Source organism: Aotus nancymaae, unplaced genomic scaffold, assembly GCF_030222135.1.
Source record: "Aotus nancymaae isolate 86718 unplaced genomic scaffold, 86718_ANA_hifiasm-v0.15.2.pri h1tg000027l, whole genome shotgun sequence".
Lineage (NCBI taxonomy): Eukaryota > Metazoa > Chordata > Mammalia > Primates > Aotidae > Aotus > Aotus nancymaae.
This window is the reverse complement of record NW_026988440.1, coordinates 359,908-382,677: the sequence shown is the minus strand read 5'-3', so window position 1 is coordinate 382,677 and position 22,770 is coordinate 359,908. Positions and strand designations below refer to the sequence as shown.

The following is a 22,770-nucleotide window of genomic DNA, read 5'->3' as shown; positions in this document are numbered from 1 at the left end:
CTTGAGTATGAAATCATAGTGAGTGGCGGCTATTCTCTTAAGCTGACTCAGTTCCTGCGTGGGGGCCACAGAACTGGTTGGCAGGTCCAGATGGGGCCCTCCAGTTGTTAGAAATGCAAAAACCTGAAAAGACATCTTAAAAGACCGATCTGAGGTTCACAATAGTAATGTTACCTTCAAGAGTAACTGGGGATGTTGCAAATCTTATGACCTCTGAAATAATGGCGGGTAATATTTAGAATTCCAGCCCCTCTCATCCTAACTCAATGGCTGGTGGCATTTCATTTGTTTTACCAGAACAGTTTCCCACCAGACGCAGTGGCTCACACCTGTAATTCCAGCACTTTGGGAGGCTGAGGCAGGCAGATCACCTGAGATCAGGAGTTCCAAACCAGCCTGACCAACATGGAGAAACCCCATCTCTACTAAAAATACAAAATAACAAGGTTTGGTGGCACATGCCTGTAATCCCAGCTACTAGGGAGGCTGAGGCAGGAGAATTGCTTGAACCCGGGAGGCAGAGGTTTCCGAGAGCTGAGATCGCACCATTGCACTTCAACCTGAACGACAAGAGTGAAACTCCATGTCAAAAAAAAAAAAAAAAAAGTTTCCTTTAAAACTAAAAATTCCTTCCCAAGGCTATTTCTGCCTATGCCCGAAAATGAACAAGGGCAGCTTAGAGGTTAGAAGCAAGATGGGGTCAGTTAGGTTTGATATCTTTCACTGTCATCATTTCCTTAAGGGTGATTTTGCAGAGGCGGTTTCACCTTGGCTTCAGACCCACCCGCGCCTTATCACTGTGCCCTGTCCTTCCAGCCACTGCCACTAGGTGGAAGCAGAGACAGCATCGTCCAGATGGCCAGGATTCTTACAGGCTCACTGCCAGAGCGAACATTCTTGAGACTTTCAGTCTAAAAGTCAGCCTGATTTCCGAAAGTCTTTGACCGTTTGCAAAATAAGATCAATACATCCAAGTACAAACAACGCGACTTTGTCTACACCCAAGGACACTATGGCAACGCAGGTTTCAAATGCTCTTTGAGAATAAATGGAACAGGGATGGACCCCTGTGCCCCCACCCGATTTACATTTTCCTTTTATTACAACCAACCTCTTTTGTAAATATTGTGACACATCTCTCTATTCCACTGAAAATATCTCTTTCAAAGGCACTTTAAGACAGTTTCAATGACATGAAAATATGAAGGATCCTCTTGAAACAGTTTCTCATGCTGGGTTTTTTTGTTTGTTTGTTTTTTCCGAGCTAGCTGAGATTTTATTTTGGACCAAAAAAAAGAAAAAGCAATTGAATTGTTTTGCAGCTGGAGGCATGAACAAGGGGGGTCCCCAGGCAGTAAACTCCCCATGGGTGGGGCTGAGGGCTGGGGCTGAGCCTCGGGTGGGTCTCCTGTTCCCTGTGCTCCCCTGCATAGGGGCCTCCCTCCTGGGTTCTAGGGCAGCCTCAAGAGGGGCAGGCAGGGAGGGACTGTTGCAGCTGTTCACTTGGGCAGGATGTCAGAGGACTCGGACACCAGTTTCCCATCGCGGGTCTCAATCTTCTTCACAACCATGGCCTTGGTGGAGCTGGTGCAGCTGACAGAGCTGGGGCCCATGCCAGAGCCAAAGCTGGAGCCCAGGCTGTAGCTGAGGCCAGGGCTTGTGAGGCCCCCATAGGCAGAGCTCAGACCACCTACATAGCCGCTGGTGGTCTTCGTATGGATACTCATGTTCTGCATCCCAGACCCCAGTCAGCTCTCATCCTCCAGTAGCTTGCGGTAGGTGGTGATCTCGATGTCCAGGGCCAGTTTGACGTTCATCAGCTCCTGGTACTCATGCAGCTGCCATGCCATGTCCTGCTTGGCCCACTGCAGGGTGATCTCCAGCTCCTGCTGCTTGGCACAAGCATCCTTGAGTGCCAGGTCCCCACGCTGATCAACATCTGCAATGGCGGCCTCCAGGGAAGCCCTCTGGCCTTTGAGGCCCTCAATCTCAGCCTGGAGCTGGCTGATGTTCCGGTTCATCTCGGAGATCTCAGTCTTCATATGCCGCAGGTCATCCCCGTGCTTCCCAGTCAGCATCTGCAGCTCCTTATACTTGATCTGGTATATGCTCTCCGCCTCAGCCGGGCTGCAGTTGGCGATCTCCTCATACTGCGCCTTGACCTCAGCGATGATGCTGTCCATGTCCAGGGAGCAGCTGTTGTCCACAGACAGCACCACAGACATGTCGGAGATCTGGGACTGCAGCTCCCGGATCTCCTCTTCATATAGCTGCCTGAGGAAGTTGATCTCATCAGTCAGTCCTTCCAGGCGAGACTCCAGTTCTACCTTGTTCATGTAAGCTTCATCCACATCCTTCTTGATGAGGACAAATTCATTCTCCATCTCCGTACGCTTATTGATCTCTTCCTCATACTTGTTCTTGAAGTCTTCCGCCAGCCTCTGCATGTTGCCAAGCTCTGCCTCCAGCTTCAGCTTCTCCTGGCCCAGCGTCTCCAGCTGCCGCCTCAGGTTGTTGATGTAGCTCTCAAACATGTTGTCCATGTTGCTCCTAGCCATTTCCTGCTGCTGCAGGAGGCTCCACTTGGTCTCCAGCATCTTGTTCTGCTGCTCCAGGAACCACACCTTGTCGATGAAGGGGACAAACTTGTTGTTGAGGGTCTTGATCTGCTCCTTCTCCTGGGTACGCACGGCCTGGATGTTGGGGTCCACTTCCAGGTTAAGGGGGTTCAGCAGGCTCTGGTTGATGGTGACGGCGGTGATGCCTCCCATGCCCATGCCGCTGACCCCAGCATAGCCTGTGCCCAGGCCACCCCGGAAGCTGCTGCTGCCCACTCGGGGGAAGTTCGAGAAGCTGATGCGGGCACCAGGCCCACTCATGTAGGAGCAGCTGCTGAAGGCCCAGGGGCCAGAGGTGGACACCTTGTAGGACTTCTGGGTCACCCTGATGGACATGGTGGAGGCAAGAGTGGAGGCAGGTGGGCTGAACCAGGCGGAGATTCCAGAAGGAGCAGAGAAGCTGCTTCTTCCTCATGCTGGGTTTCAATGAACATTCTGTGTGTGTGTGCGTGCGTGTGTGTGTGTGTGTTTAATTTTTTTTTTTTCAATAGAAGAGCGCGCTCTATGCTGCCCAGGCTGGACTCCAACACACTAGCCTCGCTTCTTCAAGCGTCAGGATGCTTGACCTGAGCCAATGCAGCTAGAAAATTTTGGTTTCTAAAACTCTGTAACTGGCCATGCGTGGTGGCTCACGCCTGTAATCCCAGCAGTTTGGGAGGCTGAGGCGGGCAGATCACAAGGCCAGGAGATCCAGACCATCCTGGCCAACCCCATCTCCACTAAAAATACAAACAAATTAGCTGGGCGTGGTGGCGTAGGCCTGTAGTCCCAGCTACTCAGGTGGCTGAGACAGAAGAACTGCTTGAACCCAGGAGGCAGAGATTGCAGTGAGCCAAGATCATGCCACTACACTACAGCCTGGGCAACAGTGCAAGACTCCACCAAAAAAAAATATATATATATATAACTATTTCGGTGTGGGCTTAGCTTTATATTTTCAAACTGAAATATTCTCTTCCTTAACCTTCGCATAAATCCAAGTTTATCGTTTTTATTTTAAATTTTTATTTATTTTTCTGTTTTGGGGACAGAGTATCCTCCTGTCACCCAGGCTGGAGTACAATGGCACAATCATAGCTCATTGTAGCCTGGATCTCTGGGCTCAAGCAGTCCTCCTAACTCCGATTCCCAAATAGCTGGGATTATAGTTATGAATCACTACAACCCACCCAAATCCAAGTCTATACTAAAAGATAAAATTCCAACATGTCAAAGAAAATGGAAGTCACAAAGTTATCCCAGTCTCTGGAGTCACTGTGAAAACTTTTGTGAGGAATCTTCCAGGTTTTTCCCTACTTAAAATATATATTAACATCATGTAAATGATATTAGTGGCATTTTTGCCCAGGCTGAAGTGCAGTGGAACAATCTCAGCTCACTGCAACTTCCACCTCCGGATTTTAAGAGATTCTCCTGCCTCAGCATCCTGAGTACCTGGGACTACAGGCGCCAACCACCACACCCGGGTAATTTTTGTATTTTCAATAGAGACAGGGTTTCACCATGTTGGCCAGGCTGGTCTTGAACTCCTGACCTCAGGTGATCCGGCCACCTTGGCCTTCCAAAGTGCTGGGATTACAGGCCTGAGCCACAGCACCGGCCTCCTTAACCTTTTAGAAAAGGTTAAAAGTATGTTGGGCACATCTTTTCATAGCAATACTTAAAATGGATCTTACTCTTTTTAATGACTGCATAGAATTTTATCGTGTAGCTGTTCTTTGGGAGAAGATTGAAATGTTCTTTAACCTAAGGGTGCAGAGGCTCAGCCTATAATCCCAGCACTATGGGAGGCCAAAGCAGGCGGATCACGAGATCAACATGGTGAAACCCTGTCTCTACTAAAATATATATTAAAAAAAAAAAAATTAGCCGGTCGTGGTGATGCACGTTTATAATCCCAGCTACTTGGGAGGCTGAGGCAGGGGAATCACTTGAACCAGGGAGGCAGAGGTTGCAGTGAGCCGAGATTGTGCCACTGTACTCCAGCCTGGCAACAGACCAAGACTCTCTCTCAAAAATAAATAAATAAATAAATAAATGTTCTTTATCTTCACTGTGGTAGTGCAGATGTGGGTATGCACAACAGCCAAAATTCAACAAGTTGAACATTTTAAATAGATGCAGTTTCTTGTATGCAAAGTATGTTCCAATAAGATGATTTGAAAATATTATCCTCTGGCCAGGGGCGGTGGCTGATGCCTGTAATCCCAGCACTTTGGGAGGCCGACGCGGGAGGATCACGAGGTCTGCAGTTCCAGACCAGCCTGGCCAACGTGGTGAAACCCCGCCTCTACTAAAAATACAAAAATTAGCCGAGTGCGGTGGCGGGAGCCTGTAATCCCAGCTACTCGGGAGGCTGAGGCAGGAGAATTGCTTGTACCTGGGAGGCGGAGGTTGCAGAGAGCCAAGACCATGCCATTGCACTCCAGCCTGGACAACAGAGTGAGACTCCTTCTCAAAAAAAATAAAAATAAAAATATTACCCTCTTTGAGATTTGTACTTTGCTTATGTAAAACAAAACAAAACAAAAACCCTGTTCTTGGACCCAGGAGACACACCCTGACACATCTGGAGGAAGAGGGTCATGCTGTCTGCCACTCATCTTCTCAGGCTCTGAAATAATAGCCGTGTATTTACAGACTCAGAGAGAGAAAGCTACGGTAAAAATGTTCATAAGTAGAACTAGACAAAGAGCAAAAATAAAAGACATAATAAAACTATGTGTTTTAAATTGTATCACTCCTTTACTTTTTCTCTCCCCTTTCCTTCCTCTGTCTTCGCTCCTTTCTTCAACACGCCCCGCCGCCCCCGCAATCCTTCCCTCCTTTCTCCACTCCCTGCTCTTGATCCCCGTGTATTCCAGCCTCGAGGCCAACACACGTGACCGCGTCCTCCTGGGGCAGGTCAGGGAACGGACGCGAGGCGGCGCTGTCTCCGCATTCTGTGAGCCGCAGCGCCCTGGGCCCCGGGGTTCTTGTATCATTTCAGTGAAGGTCACTGCAGTCTTTGATGGAGGGTGTAAATTAGGATCCTCACTGAAGTGGCGAGACCCTGAGAGGCTTTTTTCTGGCCCCTTAGTTGTGGGTTTTCCTGCGGGCGGCGGAGCCTGTTTACATCAGAACAGCCCAGAGGTGGGCGCTGCCTTCCTGGGGTGACTGAGCAGCAGGAAGCGTTTTCGGATCCAAGAATCCGTGGGACCCCGTGGGAGGGGCTGAGGTGCATTTCCCTACTCACATGGATCCGAATCCACCGGGTCAGAATTCAAGCGAGTCGGATTCCAGATCGCGCTCCAGCCAGGACTCGGAATTCCTGCTCCGCGGGTCTGCATTTTCACAGCGGCAGGTGTGAGTGCCCCAAAGCTGGAAACCAGAACCCTAAAGGCAGCTCGGCCCTCCCCAGCCCACAGCGACATTAGTTCGTTTCTATATCAACAGACACGCTTCATTTTCCATAGACCAGGGCGGGGTGACGGGTGATCCCAGTCTTCGCAGTGAACTGCGGCAGCAGAATTCAAAAAGCTTACGGGCAAGGCGGGGCGCGGTGGCTCAGGCCTGTAATCCCAACACTTTGGGAGATCGAGGCGGGCGGATCACCTGAGGTCGGGAGTTGGAGACCAGCCTGACCAACATGGAGAAACCCCGTCTCTACTAAAAATACAAAATTAGCTGGACTTGGTGGCTGATGCCTGTAAACCCAACTATTTGGGAGGCTGAGGCAGGAGAATCGCTTGAACCCGGGAGGCGAAGGTCGCGGTGAGCCGAGATCGGCCATTGCACTCCAGCCTGGGCAAGAAGAGAGAAGGTCCGTCTCAAAAAAAAAAAAGCTTGCGGGAGCCGAGCGCGGCTCCGCCCTGCGTTATGTAAGCCACCGCGCTGAGCCCTTTCTCTTTGTTTTCCCAATCCAGCAATGGCGACTAAAGTCTGCGAGGAGGAAGTCACTTCTGTGCTCGTGAGTCCGGGAGTCTAAGGCAAGTGCTGTGGGAGAAAATGTAGTTGGTGGGGCAGAGCAGAGGGGGCTGGAGGGGGAGTGGAAAGGGAGGGCTTCGGATAGAAGACCTGGGAGGCTTGGTGGGGGAGGGGATGCCAGGCCTGGGCGATGAGAAGCGACTCACCGGGAGCTCAAGACCATCTCCGCCTCCCCTAGCCCAGGACAGGACTAGCTTCACGTCTCCAAACAACCACTTCTAAATGCCTTGGAACAAACCTTGCATATTTATTATTATAGAACTGCGAAAAGTCTTTTTGCGGGGGGGGTGAGCTGAATGAGACCCTTTGCTGGAGCTGGAACACACAGGAAGTCCTGGGGGGAGGGTAGACACTGTGGAGGGAAGAGCTTGGGACCTGTGTCAGGAGAGTTGGGTCCATCTCCCTCTGTCTGTCACTAGGCTTATGATCTTTAGCACCGAAAATAATCTCAATATTTAGCAGTGAAAATAATCTCTCTAAGGTGGGGAAAGAACCCTGGTCCCTGCAGTGCTCAATAAATTATGAAGATCAAAATAAATTATTAGTGAATGTTAATGGGAAAACTAAAATGGTTAAAATTCTCTAATACATTACATTTTCATCCACAGAAAAGTGTAGGCTAGGGATCATAGAGAAATAGTAATGACAGGTATAGTTCAACTTAAAAAGATGTTTGTGAGGCTGACAAAGAAGAAATGGACACAGTTCCTGATCCTGGAGGGTTCATAGTCTAATGGGGGAGGGTAGAAGATGGCAGATGACAGCTGGGTGTGGTGAACCTTGCCTGTAGTCCCAGCTACTCAGAAGGCTGTGGTGAGTGGATTGCTTGAGCCCAGGCATTGGAGGATGCAGTGAGCTATAATCACGCCACTGCATTCCACTTGGGTGACAGAGTGAGGGAAAAAAAAAAAAGATTCAAGACGGGGCACAGTCAGTACCATCAGGAAGGTTGAAACCATGAGCTAGATCAGTTCTAAAACTTGACTACACACTGGAATCACCTAGGGAACTTTGAAAGATACTAAGGTTTAGGTCCAACCTAGGTTTACTGATTTAACTGGTTTGGGCTGTGGCCTAGAAACATGGATGTTAAAACTCTCCATGTGGTTCTCTGCAGTAGCTAGGTTTGAAGACCACTGGCTAGACGTCCCAAAGACTGAGATGTGTGCTGAGGACAAGGCAATTCTCACAGTAGAAAGAGGCTTTCTGGGCAGCGTTATTATTATTGAGAACTGAGAATTCATATGCCACATAATTTATCCTTTTACAGTGCACAGCTCAGTAGCCCACTTTTACTGAAACCCTAGGGAGATGTCACCAGAGAAATGGGGGTGGTGTCAGAGAGCAGGTTTTGGCAGCTATGGTTTCCATGGTAGAGTGGAAGCATCATGTGTGACAATCAGCAGAGGGGTGCTGTGGATGGTTTGGGGCACTCTGGTTACAACTGGGGCAGGCACAGTGTTTGGGAAGCCTGTGAAGTAATCCAGGCTGAAGGGAGGGAAAAGCCTAGACTAAGGCAGTGGCTGTGGGATTGAAATAGGGTTGGAGGAGCTGCCTTTGACTCCTGGAGATGAAGGGGAAAGAGGAGATCAGAAAGGACCAAGGATGGTGATGCTCTTAAGAGAAACCAGGGAGGAAGAGAGGATGATGTGGTGGGAGACGTGTAGAGAGTCATTGTGGATTTGTCACATCGGAGGGGACTGTGGTCCTAGAGGTACAGATGTCCTAAGGCAGGCTGGAGAAAGGAGTCTGGAGAGAGCTTGGTGTTACAGTGAACCATGGGGAGCTGCCTCGTTGGCCCTGTGATCACCCAGGGACTGAATAGAGAGGCGGCCCTGAGAGACCTCAGAAACATGCAGGATATTAGGGAGTGAAAGGGGACCTGGCTTTGAGTTAAAAGGAAGAGAAGGAGATTCTAAAGCTGAAAAGTCTAAGAGTTTGTCGTCTGAGCGGTTCTCCTGGGGCAGGTGCTGCTCAGAGGCAGAGGTGGCTGAGATCTGGAAACAGGTCTGCAAATCTGCTCATTGGTCTCATTGCTAGTAGCGCTGTGCGCGGCTGAGGTAGTGTGTTAGGAGAATAATCACGCGTCGTCTGTCCTGGAAGGAACAAGCCAATGAGAGCCGGTCGGATGAGGCGACCAGCGAAAGGGGCTTGGTGAGGCCCGCGTTCCTTAGGGTGGGGGTGCGGGGATGGGTGGTCGCGACGCAGGGAGGGCGGCAGGGCCCTGGCCGTGCTCTTCAGGTTGGAGCTGTACTCTCAGCTACTCACAGCTGGTCCCCGCTTTTGGCTGCGCTCCCTTTCGCTCCCATCCGTCTGGGTCCCAGGTTCCGCCGGCTACAGTTCCCAAGTCTCAAGCCCTGGGAAATTTCCAAGCGTGGCCCCGCCCTCTCCGCCCACGTGTGGACAAAGCTGTGCCCAAGTTCCCGCCTTCATTTTCATTGGAGGAGCGGTGGTTGTGCTTAAATATCAGCGCGGCCTTCTCCCCAGCTCCGCTCAGTCACGTCTGCTTCAGCAGCTGAGAGGGTGGTGACGTCGGGGCCATGGGGTTGGGTCGGCTCCTGCTGTTTCTGGCCCCCGCCTTCCCTTTTGCACGCCCGGGAGCAGAGGCTGGTGAGTGGGGTTTCTGGCGGCCCTCCGTGGAGCGGGAGTGGCGGGCGTTTCCGGGGGTCCCGGTGAGTAGGCGCGAGTGCGGCGCGGTCCGGGCGGGGCTCAGGTGCGGGGTCGGGGTTGCGGGGAGCTGGACGCGGCCCGTGGCCGCCACACCTCGGCCCTGCTTTCCCGTCTCTTTTCTGTCCTCCTCGGGACCGGGCATCGCCCGCGCCTGCCTTTTCCTGTCCTGCACTCGCTCTCGTCTCCTCGCCTCCGCCTCCTCTCACTTCGGACAACCAGCCCTTCTGAGACCCCTGGGGTCTCGGGCTGCGCCCCCCACCCCGGGCTGCTCCTTCGAATGACATTTGAGAGTCCTCCCAGCTCGGCCACTGAGGCAGCTACATCTCCCAGTGCTGGGGGCGGCTCTCAGGTCCCTGAAGCCCTGTCCTCTCTCCGGAGCCGGCGGGTTCTCAGCTCCCGGGCCGTAGCTCCTGTATTTGGGGCCCTCCTTTCTCGGGACCTGGAGCTGGTGGTGCTTTCTGCTGCTGTGGGGACTGTGGGGGTGGCTGAGGGGAAAGGGGATTTGAGGCTGCAGGCTCCGGGCAGAGGATTCTTCCCGCGACTTCTGTCATTCCCAGCTCATTCTCCCCTGGCCTCCTACTCCCGGGGAGGACGGGGCTGGGGTGAGGGGGTCTTCTCCACTCTGGCATCCCACCCCTACGAATGACCAGTGATCTAAGGACACCAGATTCCCTGCCCCTCCTCCCCTGCCCATCTCAGGGTCCCCTGGGTCCTGTTGCCCTCCCTGCTCCCTGCTACCCCTTCCTGTCTGCAGTTCTCTGAACCATTTCCACCACAGCAGGTTTCTCCTGCCTCCCTTATGGGCCTTTCCTACAAGCAGCCTTCACTCAGTGCTGCCCCTATGCCTCCCACTCCCAACTGTCCCTGACCCTCACTTTCTCGTGCTGCCTTTTGGCGAGGGGAGGGAGAGCGCGGGGGAGCGGGGGGAGGTGGGGGGGAGGCGAGGCGGGGATGGAGGCGGGAGGGAGGGGGGAGGCGGGGGTGGCGGGGGGGGAGGGGGGAGGCGGGAGGTAGCGGGGGGGAGGGGGGAGGCCTCCATCCCACTCCCCTCCAGACCACCCAAGAGGAGCCCTGGTGCCAATGACAGTTGAGTCTTAGGCAGGACGCAGAGCAGCGCAGATTCCCCCTCCCCTCCAGTGCAGGTGCCTGCTCTGGGCCCTGCCTCACGGTAGCCCCTTCCCCTCTCCTTTATCCTCAGCCTCACCCTCTGGATGACACCACCCTCCAGCCCACAGGTGCTGGACCATCCTTCCCTGGTCCCTCCGCCCCTCTCCACCTGGGGACCTTGTGTTGCTCCTACCTCTTGCTCACCTGCCTTGGGCCCTCAGCAAGTTCTCATCTTTCCCAAAACCCACCTCACACAGAGCACCCTCCCCTCCTGTCCTCACCCCAACCCAAGTTCCTCCACAGTCACTACTGCCCCACGCTCACACTGCCTTCCAGTTCTTGCTCTGCCCATCTCCCCTCCCAACCCAGATCTAAAACAGGCTTTTGGTCCAACTGTTCCTTGACCTTCATTCTTTTCTTTCGGTTCCTTGACCCCAGTGGGCTCTCACTCCCTACACCACATACCTAAAATCTTTGTTTTACCTGCTCTGGGGTGACTGTTTCCCCTCCAGCACTACTTTTGGCAGGCCCTTCCTCAGGCTTGGAGACTCCCCATCTACCTTGGTTTTCTCTCTCTGGCCAGTACTCCCAACTCCTGCTTTTTTTTCTTTTTAGTTTTTAACTTTTGTTTGAGTATGTACTACATATATGTGTATATATTTATGAAGTACATGGGATGTTTTAACACAGGCATGCAATATGTAATCATCACATTAGGGTAAATGGGGTATCTATCACAACAAGCATTTATCCTTTCTTTGTGCTACAAACAATCCCAATCCCATTATGCTCTTTCAGTATTTTTACATATACAATACATTATTGTTGACTTCCCTACTGTGCTATCAACGAGATCTTATTCATTCTAACTATATTTTTGTACCCATTAACCATCCCACTCCCCCACTCCCCACTACCTTTCTCAGCGTCTGGTAGTCATCATTCCATTCTCTTTCCCCATGAGTTCAAATGTTTTAGTTTTTGGCTCCCGAAAATAAGTGAAAACACTCAAAGTTTGTCTGTCTGTTCCTGGCTTATTTCACGTAACATAATGATCTCCGGGTCTTTGCGAATGACAGGACGGCTGAATAGTACTCCGCATACACATGTACACCACGTTTTCTTTATCCATTCGCCTGTTGTTGGACACTTAGGTTGCTTGCAGATCTTGGCTATTTTGAATAGTGCCTCAGTAAACATGGAAAAGTAGATCACTCTTTAATATCCCAGTTTCCTTTCTTTGAGGTATATGCCTTACAATGGGAGTGCTGCAGCATATGACAGTTCTATTATGTTAGTCTTTGGGAACCTCCACATTGTTTCCCATAGTGGTGTACTAGTTTATACTCCCGCCAACAGTGTTCAGGGGTTCTCTTAAGGAATCCTTGCCAGCATTCCTTATTGCCTGTCTTCTGGATAACAGCCATTTTATCTGGGGTGGGATGACATCTCATGGTAGTTTTGATGCATGTATCTGATGACCAGTGATGCTGAGCACCTTTTCATATACATGCTTGCCATTTGCATGTCTTCTTTTGAGAAATGACTATTCTGATTTTTTGCTCATTTTTAACTTGGATTATTAGATGTTTTTTTCCTATAGAGTTGTCTGAGCTCCTTATATGTTTCACTTACTAATCCTTTGTCAAATGAATAGTTTGAAACATTTTCTCCCACTCTTGGATGGTCTTTTCACTTTGTTTATTGTTTTATTTGCTGTGTAGGAGGTTTTTCTTCCTTTTTTTTCTTTTCTTTTCTTCTTTTTTTTTTTTTTTGAGGGGGGTGACGGTGTCTTTCTTTGTGGCCCAGGCTGGACTGCAGTGGCACAGTCTCGGCTCACTGCAACCTCCTCCTCCCAGGTTCAAGCAATTCTCCCGTCTCAGACTCCTGAGTAGCTGGGACTACAGGCGCACACCGCCACACTTGGCTAATTTTTGTATTTTTAGTAAAGACGAGACTGTGTTGCTCAGGCTGGTCTCGAACTCCTGAGCTCAGGCAATCCACCTGCCTCAGCCTCCCAAAGTGCTGGGATTACAGGCACAAGCCACTGCGCCCAGCCGGTTTCCTTTGCTGTGCAGAAGCTTTTTAACTTGATATGATCACATTTATGCATTTTTACTTTGGTTGCCTGTGGCTGTGGGGTATGACTTAAAAAATCTTTGCCCAGTCCAATATCCTAGAGAGTTTCCCCAGCGTTTTCTCTTACAGTTTCCTAGTTTGAGGTCATAGGTTTAGGTCTTTAATCCATTTTGATTTGATATTTGTATATGGTGAGAACTAGGGACATAGTTTTATTCTTGCATATAGATATCTAGTTTCCCCAGCACCATTTATTGAAGACACTCGCCTTTACCCAGTGTGTGTTCTTGGTACCTTCATTGGAAATAAGTTCACTGTAGATGTAAGGATTTGTTTCTGGGTTCTCTGTTCTGTTTCATTGGTCCGTGTGTCTGTTTTTATGCCACTACCATGCTGTTTTGCTTCCTGTAGCTCTGTACTATAAATTGAAGTTACATAGTGTGATTCCTCTAGTTTTGTTCTTTTTGCTCAGAAGAGCTTTATCTATTCTGGGTTTTTTGTGGTTCCATGTACATTTTAGGATTATGTTTTCTGTTTCTGTGAACAATGTCATTGGTGTTTGATAGGAATTGCATTAAGTCTATAGATTGCTTCAGGTAGCATTGATATTTTAACAAAATTGATTCTTCCAATCCGTGAACATGGAATATCTTTTTCACTTTTTGTGTCCACTTCAATTGTTTACGTCAGTGTTTTATAATTTTTATTGGAGAGATCTTTCACTTCTTCAGTTAAGTTTATTCCTAGGTATTTTATTTTATTTGTAGCTATTGTAAATGGGATTAGTTTGTTATTTCTTTTTCAGATTATTTGCTGTTGGCCTGTAGAAATGCTACTGATTTTTGATGTTGAATTTGAATCTCCAACTTGACTGAATTTGTTCTTCAGTTCTTATAGTTTTTTGTTGGAGTCTTTAGGTTTTTCCAAATATCAGAGCACATGATCTGCAAACAAGGATAATTTGACTTTTTCTTTTCCAATTTCCATGTCCTTTATTTCCTTCTCCTGTGTGATTGCTCTAGCCAGGACTTGCAGTACTGTGTTGAACAACTATGGTAAAAGTAGTCATCCTTGTCTTGCTCCAGATCTTAGAGAAAAGGCTTTCAGTTTTCCCCCATTCAGTACATTACTAGCTGTGAGTTTGTCATATATGGTTTTTATTATATTGAAGTCTGTTCCTTTTATACTGTTTTTTGAGAGTTTTTATCATGAAGGGATGTTGAATTTGTCAAATGCTTTTTCAGTATCAATTGAAATGATGGTATGGTTTTGTCCTTTATTCTGTTGGTATGATGTATTACATCGATTGATTTGGGTATGTTAAACCATCCTTGCATACCTGGAATACATTCCACTTGGTCATGAAGATTGATCTTTTTAATGTATTGTTGAATTTTGTTTGCTGGTATTTCATTGATGGTTTTTGCACCGGTGTTCATCAGGGATATAAGCCTGTCATTTTCTTTTTTTAATGTGTCTTTGCCTGGTTTTGGTATCAGATTCCTGGCTTTGTAAAATGAGTTTGGGAGTATTCCCTCCTCCTCTGTTTTTCAGAACAGTTTGAATCGGCTTGGTATTCCTTCTTTAAATGTTTAATTGTGGTAAAGTGTGCATTACATAAATCTTACTCTTTTAACCACTTTTAAACATACACTTCAGTGGCATTAGATACATTCACATTTTCATGCAACCCTAAACTCTGTACCCATTAATCAGTATGTCCCCATTCCTCCTTACCTCTCTCCCCTAGTAACCACCATTCTACTTTTTGATTCTATGAATTTGACCACTCTAGGTACCTCATTTAAGTAGAATCATATAATGTTTATCTTTTTGTTTCTGGCTTCTTTCACTTATTATATTTTTGAGGTTTATCCAGGTCATAATTTCATTCCTCTTAATGATAAATAATACTCACTGTATGTGCGTACCACGTCTTGGTTATCCATTTCTCAGACAATGGACACTTGGGTTACTTCCACCTTTTAGATATTGTCAATTATGCTACTATGATAATGGGAGTACAAATATTTCCTCATGTTCTTGCTTTTATTTCCTTTAGATATATACCCAGAAATAGAATTGTTGGATCATGTGGTATTTCATTTTTTAATTTTTAGAGGAATCGCCATAGTATCTTCTATTGCAAGTGTGCCATTTTATATTTCCAGAAGCATTACACAGGGGCTTCAGTTTCTCTATCTCCTTGCCAAGCTTTCTCTCTGTGTGTATGTGTGTGTGTGTGTGTGTGTGTGTGTGTGGGTGTGTTAGATAATAGTCATCTTCATTGGTTTGAAGTGGTATCTGATTGTGGTTTTGATTAGCATTTTCCTAATGACTACTGATATTGAGCATCTTTTCATGTGTTTATTGATCATTTGTATATTTTCTTTGAAGAATTGGCCATTCAAGCCTTTTGTCCATTTTTCCGCCACAAAGCCTCTCTTGGCTACTTTGCCCATTTTTGAGTGGGTTGACTGTTTTGTTGTTTTTGTCAGACTTCTTTATGTATTCTGGAAACTAATCTCTTATCAGATATGTGATTTGCAGTATTTATTTCATTTCAGGGGTTGATTGCTTTTTCACTCTACTCGTGCCCTTTAATGCATAGATGTTTTAATTTTCTTGAGTCCAGTTTGTCAGTTCTTTCTATTCTGTCTGTGCTTTGGTGTCATATCCACGAAAGCTCTGTCAAATCCTGTGTCATGAAGATTATCCCCAATGTTTTCTTCTAAGACTTTTTAAAGTTTAGTTCTCGAGTTTAGAGTTTAGGTCTTTCATTCATTTTGAGTTAATTTTTGTATAGAGTGCAAATTAAAGATGCCATTTTATTTTATTTGAACATCCAGTTCCCCCAGCACTATTTGCTGAAAAGATGGACTGTTTGAGACCCTGCCACCTACCCACCCCAGTGGACACTAGCGGGTTCATGCACTTGCTGTCCTGGGGCCTTGTCATGCTGTCATGCCACTCTTCCACTTGGACCCAAGCCCACACCATTACTTCCCTCTGGGATACTGACCCCACTATAAACTTCCCTGGGGCTACAACCTTCTTGCCCCTTGTGCCTCATGACCACCCCCTCCCTTGCCCCACCTTGTCCATGATGAGTCTTTTCTCGAGGCAGCTCCCCTTGTCTCCATCTCACTGTCACCTGTGCACCACAGCCACACTGGACATGGATTGCTCTGAGCCTGAGTCCCTTCCCATTCCACACCTCCCCTCTGGCAAGACCTTCCTTCCACCACTGCCTTCATGTTCCTTCATTACCCCTGCAGAAGAACCTCTCCCTGTGGCCCCTTATACCCTTAGGGGGCCTGTGGCCACCCTGCCCTGGCACCTGGCCTACAAGTTTGCCATCTCCATTCCCCCTTCTTCCAATCCTCAGACCCCTCCTCTATCCTACCAGCTTCCCAGTTTTCCTTGTATATGAAACCCTCATTCTTGTCCCTTTGCCCATGTGCATTTCCTGCCTCCTCAGGAAGGTCGGGACAGCAGACCTGTGTGTTAAGCATCGATGTGAAGTTACTTCCAGATAGAAGTTTCATCTGTGATTTTCTCTTCCCCAGAGCCCCACAGCCTTCGTTATAACCTCACAGTGCTGTCCCAGGATGGATCTGTGCAGTCAGGATTTCTCGCTGAGGGACATCTGGATGGTCAGCTCTTCCTGCACTGTGACAGGCAGAAATGCCCTGCAGGGCGCCAGGGACACTGGGCAGAAGCAGTCCTGAGAGCTGAGACCTCAAACACAGAGATCGAGGACTTGAGAGAGAATGAGAAGGACCTCAAGATGATCCTGGCTCATAAAAAGGGACAGAAAGGAGGTAAGAGTGGGCAGGGAGGGGCAAGAGTGATGGGAGAGGCCTTTTCCAGAAAATTTAGGGGCAGAGAGCAGGGACCTGTCTCTTGCCACTGGATCTGGCTGGGGCTGGAGGTGGGAAAGGGGGATCAGTGGAGCTAAGCAGGAAGGTGAGCCAGCACTCAGCCAGCACAGGGAGGCACAGAGGAGACCCAGGGAGGGATCCTGGCTGGGCTGAGTTCCTCACTTGGGCAGGAAGGTGAGGGGTTAAGAAATGGAGAAGTCACTGCTGGGTGGGGGCAGCCTTGCATTCCCTCCAGGAGATTAGACGCTGTGAGATACATGAAGACGGCAGCACCAGGGGCTTCCGGCATTTCTACTATGATGGGGAGCTCTTCCTCTCCCAAAACCTGAGCACTCAGAAATGGAAAGTGCCCCAGTCCTCTGGAGCTCAGATCTTCCCTATAAACATCACAAATGTCTTGAAGGAAAATGCAAAGAAAGCTGGCGCTGTGCTGGCAGACTGCCGGCAGAAACTACAGGGATATCTGGAATCCCGGGTGTGCGTCGGGAGAACAGGTACCGACCCTGGGCAGGGGCTCTCCTCTCCCTACAGTTCTGCTAGAGTTGCCTCACTCCCCAGCTCTGAACAGGAAAACCTGCCCAGTGCTATGGATGCAGGCGTTTCCTGTTGGTATATTGTGTCCTGATTTTCCTCTCCTGTCAGAGCCAGTGGGTCTGGGATTGAACCATCCAGTGTTGGAATCTGGGAAAGCAGGGGGTCCTCTGACAGAATCCTGAGTCTGGGATGGGTGGCAGGCAGGAGAGGAAGCCTTCAGGGACCAGGGCTGCCCCATCTGCCTCCCACCCTGCCCATCCCGAAGAGTTCCCTCCCTCCTGGCCCCAGACCCAGGAGTCCACCCCTAACATGCCCCTCCTCAGCATCATTGTGGGGATCCCAGAACTTAAGTCTGCAGTCCCAAGGCCCATCCTCCTGCCAGCCCTAGAGGAATTGGGCCCCAGGGTGAGGACAGACTTACAGAAGGTCCACTGTCTGTGAGTGCTTCAGCCAGAGTGGGAACAGTGGAGAGGACCAGCCCTGTTCCCTTCATCTCCCTTAGAGGGGAGCAGGGCTTCACCGACTCTACGCTTTCTTCACCAGTGCCCCCCATGGTGAATGTCACCCGCAGTGAGGATTCAGAGGGCAACATCAACATGACATGCTCGGCTTCCGGCTTCTATCCCCCAAATATCACACTGACCTGGCATCAGAATAGGGAAGCTTTGAGCCATGATGCCCAGCAGTCAGAGGGCATCCTGCCTGATGGGAATGGAACCTACCAGACCTGGGTGACCATCAGGATTCGCCAAGGAGAGGAGCAGAGGCTCACCTGCTACATGGAACACAGTGGTAATCACAGCACACACCCTGTGCCCCCTTGTGAGCCTTGGGTGACCCTGGAGAGGGTCAGCTGTGGCTCTCTGCCCAGTGTGTAACAAGTGCCTTTTTTCAGGGAAGGTGCTGGTGCTCGATAGTCAATGGACAACCAATCCACATGTTCCTGCTGCTGCTGTTACTGCTATTATTGCTGCTGTTATTGGTGCTGTTATTGGTGCTGTTATTGTTATTGTTGCTGCTGTTATTATTCTTCTCTGTGTCTGTCATTGCAATAAGAGAGCATCACCTGCAGAGGGTCCAGGTGAGAAAAGGGGCAGTGGCTGGAGATAGGAGGGCTCCTGTGTGGGCACTATGGTCCCCTCATTGCTCCTGCACAGATAGGCATTTAGGTTACCAGGCTTCTGGAACAGGTGTTGGAAGTTGAGGTATTTGGGAGGGGAACAGGAGCCACATCTCCATCTACACCCCTAAATCCTTCCCAAGTGAGGGCCAGGGAATGCCATCGAATGTCTAGCTGTGGCCTCTTCCTGCTGCAGGTGAGCAGTGGGAAGCAGGATGGTGCCTGCTCTGTCCTCATCCCAGTCTCTCTGTCTCTCGGGCTCACTAGGGCACATCCAGGAGGGGTGAGTTGGGAATCACATGCGGAGTGCTGAGGGCCTGGATGATCACAGCCTCAGAGGGAGCAAATAGTAAAGACAGCTGTGATCTGGGGAGGGCTAGAAACTGGAGAGGAATCTGAGGGGAGGCGGTGCCCCTAGTCCCTTCCTCTCTGCATCCCTCTCCCCTGTTTCTCCAGCCATTTGGTGGGGGAGACACCAAGGAAGAGATACATGAGGCCCGGACTGGGGGCCCTGCCTGTGCAGGCCCTTGGAGGCTCTCTTGTAACATGGAGGGTCCTGGTGGCACACAGCCATCTCTGTCCACTTTGCAGCTCCCCGTGCGCCTCCTCCAGGAGCTGCGTCGGGGGTGTCATGTACTCTGGGTCACTCAAGGCCATGCTGTTTCCAGGTTCTCGCCACCTGGCCTCCCTGAGTTTCCATGCAGATGATATAGACAAGTAGATAAGCAGATGTTAGTGGATCATTTGAGGAGTGGGACCCAGCCTCTCATCGGGGCAGCTGCGGTCCCTGTTCTCATCCTACCTCAAGTGTTTTCTTCTCCAGTCCTGGGGACCATGTTTCTGGGGCTTTGTTCTGTGCTCTGTGGCCTGACCTTGCCCTCCCTGAGGCTATTTCCCTTGCTCAAGGTGGTCACTCACTGCCTGGTAAGTTTGGAGTAAGGGACGATCAGGATCATTTCCCCCACAGTCAGGTTGTTTGACAGGAGATGAAAAGAGAAAGCAGGAAGTTTTGTGTTTCTGCAAAGACAGAGGCAGTGCAGGGGACAGTGCGGGGCTGGGTAGTCCAGGAGACCTGGGTCTTTCTGGGTCTTTCTATCATTTCCCCACTTCTGTGTACGTGGCGGTAGGCGTGGTGGTTTCTCATTGTTCAACCTAATTGCATTGTCTGTTTGCCCCTGAGCCCTGGGCAGATGGGAAGGTTCATGCCCTGCCCTGCAGCAAGAGGGCCCCGTCCAGGAGGCACCCGCAGCAGGGGCAGAGCAGGTGTGTAGTGGCTCCTGCTCTCACCTGCGGTGTCTCCTGTAGAGGGATTGTCAGTTCCGGTTTTCTGTGAGCTTAATTGGTTTCCTCACAGGTCATTGGGGGTTTGGCCAGGAAAAGGGTATGAAAGTCATGTGCCAATGTCTCAAACTTCCTGCTTTCAATGTTGATGTCCCATAAAGACGTATATAATTTCAGCTCTATGATCCTGATAGAATTTCCTCTAATACTGATGTTGTAAAGCATATTAAATGAAACAAGAACTCAAATTTGGAGCTCCCTCTCCAGGAGGGTCTGTGTGGGAGATGGTGGCTGTGGCAGTGGCAGTTCCCAGGTGCAGCGGGTGGACAGAGGCAGCCTCAGGCTAAGGGGTCCCCCTACTCCACATGGAGAAAATCCCTTGCAGGTTGCAAGGGCAGTGTCCTGGGTGGAATCCCTGCTAGGGACACAGCAGGAAGGCCTCGCAGCCTCACCAAGCAGCAGCCCTGGGGTGGAGCTGCATTTCCACGGGTAAGTGGACCAGGCAGGAGCAGTGGTGACTCAAGAGTAGATCACAGGCCTGGGTGGTGCTGAGGGTCAGGGGAGGCTGGGCCTCCTGAGGCAAGTGGGGAGGTCCAAGGGTCAGGTGCAGATCCTGTGGCAGCCACGTCTTTCCATGCTGAGGCTGCTGGGCACCCTCAGGCTTCTTGATGAGGTCCCCAGTTAAGAGCTGCCAGCTCTGGACTGGGAGGGGAGGAACGCTGAGCCACAGGTATAGGGCAGAGTCCACGTTTGGCAGGGCCTGCCCTGGTGTGCAGGTGCCTCTGCAGGAGAGGAGGGCCTGGGGACTGAGGGCAAGGGTCAGGGCTTCTCTTTGGGGAGGGCTCTCACTCTGACAGGACTGGTCAGGCCTGAGAGGAGGGGAGGGCACTGGGTTCCATCTTGCGTTTTGTCCTTTAGTCTTGGGGCCCTTTCACTCCCTGCCTGTTGGGTGGTGGGCACAGGGCAGGTGCTGATGTTGATGGAGTGATGGGAGGGAATTGGCAGGGGCTGGGAAAAGCTAGGTGGAAGGAAGAAAAATGTAAGGGCCTAATTTTCCCTCTGAGAAAGGGAGAATCTGATTTTGGAGCAACTGAAGAGAGAAAAGTCCTCAGGGAAGAAACACAATACTCTGCGCCCAGTGGAGCGTTCACCGGTTTCTCTCTTTTCTCCAGAGCTCATGAGTCTGCAGGTCCTGGATCAACACGTGGTTGGGACAGGAGACCACAGGGATGCCGCACAGCTGGGATTTCAGCCTCTGATGTCAGCTCCTGGGCCCACTGGCTCCACTTAGGGCGCCTAGACTCTGCAGCCAGGCGGCTGGGATTCAGCTCCCTGCCTGGATCTCACCAGCACTTTCCCTCTTGGTGCCTCAGTTTCCTGACCTATGAAGCAGAGAACATAACACCATTTATTTCTTGTTGTCGGAGGCCGCAAACTGTTAGTAGGCATGAGGTGTTTGCAGCTGTGCCATATTAGTTGGTATCATCATTTCCGTTGTTTTTCTATTATTATAATTATTTTTTTTGAGAGGAAGTCTCACTCTGTCACCCAGGTTGGAGTTCAGTGGCGTGATCTCAGCTCACTGCAACCTCTGCCTCCCCAGCTCAAGCAATTCTTGTGCCTCAACCTCCCAAGTAGCTGGGATTACAGACACACACCACCACATCCAACTAATTCTAGTATTTTTCATAGAGACCGGGTTTCGCCATGTTAACCAGGCAGGTCTCAAACTCCCCACCTCAGGTGATCTGCCTATCTCAGCCTCCCAAAGTGCTGGGATTACAAACCTGAGCCACTGGGCCCAGACTCTTATTATATTTTAATATATTACATGTACAGTAATTAGAATGTCATAGGTGAGCTTCATGAGTGTCTTGGTGATGACTCCTCCTGAGGAGCCTAGGACCAGCTTTCTTGTCACCTTGAGGTCCCCTCACCCCCCGTCACAGTCTTATGCATTACTTCATGTCTACTCTGTGTGCAAAATTTTATGCTATAGATGTTTACTCTTTAAATAGACATTTCTGGTCTGTATTTTATTTCATGCGTCTGGGAGTGGATAAAGCATGAGGTTCAAGGGAGGAGAGGTCTGTCTCAACGCCTTGACACAGCGTGAAAACAGTCTCCCGTCCTCATCCCCTGTCCCTGCTAGTTTCCAATGACCCACAGATTCACAGCAGAACAGAAAGGGCTGTGAAATGATGGAGGTGGGACATCTGGCGCCAACATTCAGGGGCTGACCCTGTGGGGGAACATCTGCCTTGAAGAGCTGGAGCCTTCATGTGATGACACAGAGCTGAAGTGTGACATCAGGGAGGGGATAGAGAGTTCTTCCAGGTTTTCTGACTTTGAAGAATTTGGGTCAGTCAGGTTCTGGTGTAAAGTGACTGCTGGGGAGGTGTGGACTGAATTAATGAAGAATAAATGAACCAGGAAAGTAGATGAGTAAGAGGTGGGGTATTCCCCACCCTGTTTCTTGATGCCTCCTGACTGCTGGTCTTGGGGCTCACAGATGAGTGCTGCACTTGTTGCTCAAGGCAACCTCAGACCCACCCACGTAAGGCAGTCCTGGCAGAGAGTGTGAGGGTGACGCCTGTGAAATCAACGTAGAGATGGGAGTCCTCCTTGCAGCAGGAGTGGATCCAGGACCTGCCTGGAAGCAAGAGAAGGATGAGGGACTCTAGTTGGTCCTGTTTCCTCCCACTGCCTGGGTTCCCAAGGTAACCAGTAAGGGAGCTGGGGTACGGAATTCATTCATGTGCTATTTATCCAGAGATGTGTTTATTGACATTTTCTTCTATGTTTTTATTCAGGGTTGATGTCATTCACACATTTATGCATTTATGACATATAACTAATAGTCGTATATTTTAAATAACTCTTACACATCACTTGTCGAATTCTGTTCTCACTGGGTATAAATTTTCATATTCATTCCAGTTTTTGTTAATCAAAGTTTAATTGCCCATAATTTAAAACGTCAAATATTTGCAAAGGATTTCTCTAGAGAAATGATTCTTCTCTGCATCTTCTCAATTTCTGCCTTCCTAGAGGCAACCATTTTCCACCTTTTTAGCTAAGTCTTCCAACTTTTACTTCCATATGTCTAAATACAACTCCTTCATTAACACTGCTTGGTTTTCAGTTGCAGCCACTGACTGTTGCACAGCACAGTGGCAAATGCAGTAGTTCGTCGCACCTGTTCCCTTGCACTCTTCCCGTGCTTTCATCTTCCCGATGTATTTCTATAGGAATTATGTCTAGTTCAGCCATTCCTTGTTTCTTTTTCCACGACTACTTTTCTCATGTCCGCTTCACCACTTTTCTCTTCCTGAACAACAATTTGTTCTTCCTGTAGTTAATACTTGCCTTTGTTTTTGTTTGTTTTATAGACAGCACTCATTAAATCTGATATTTCTTCTATTCGTATTACTCTTTAAAGAAGTTACAGACTTTGGATATTCCACTTTACCTTCCTGGAAATGTCCCTCCTGGGCCTTCCGGCAGTTCC

The 22,770-nt window shown here is 49.5% G+C and overlaps 1 protein-coding gene and 1 pseudogene across 1 annotated transcript; one reads left to right on the top strand and one right to left on the bottom strand.

Moving 5' to 3' along the window:
- Positions 1-1,021: 1,021 nt before the first annotated feature.
- On the bottom strand, positions 1,022-6,461 carry LOC105728053 (keratin, type II cytoskeletal 8-like; annotated as a pseudogene).
- Positions 6,462-6,618: 157 nt separating this feature from the next.
- Positions 6,619-21,278, top strand: MICB (MHC class I polypeptide-related sequence B). Its single transcript, XM_064380584.1, is given in 6 exon segments — positions 6,619-9,194; positions 16,010-16,264; positions 16,543-16,818; positions 17,402-17,650; positions 17,754-17,939; positions 20,432-21,278. Coding segments are annotated over 6 exon segments (1,164 nt in total). The 5' UTR covers positions 6,619-9,124; the 3' UTR covers positions 20,560-21,278.
- The last annotated feature ends 1,492 nt before the right edge of the window (positions 21,279-22,770 follow it).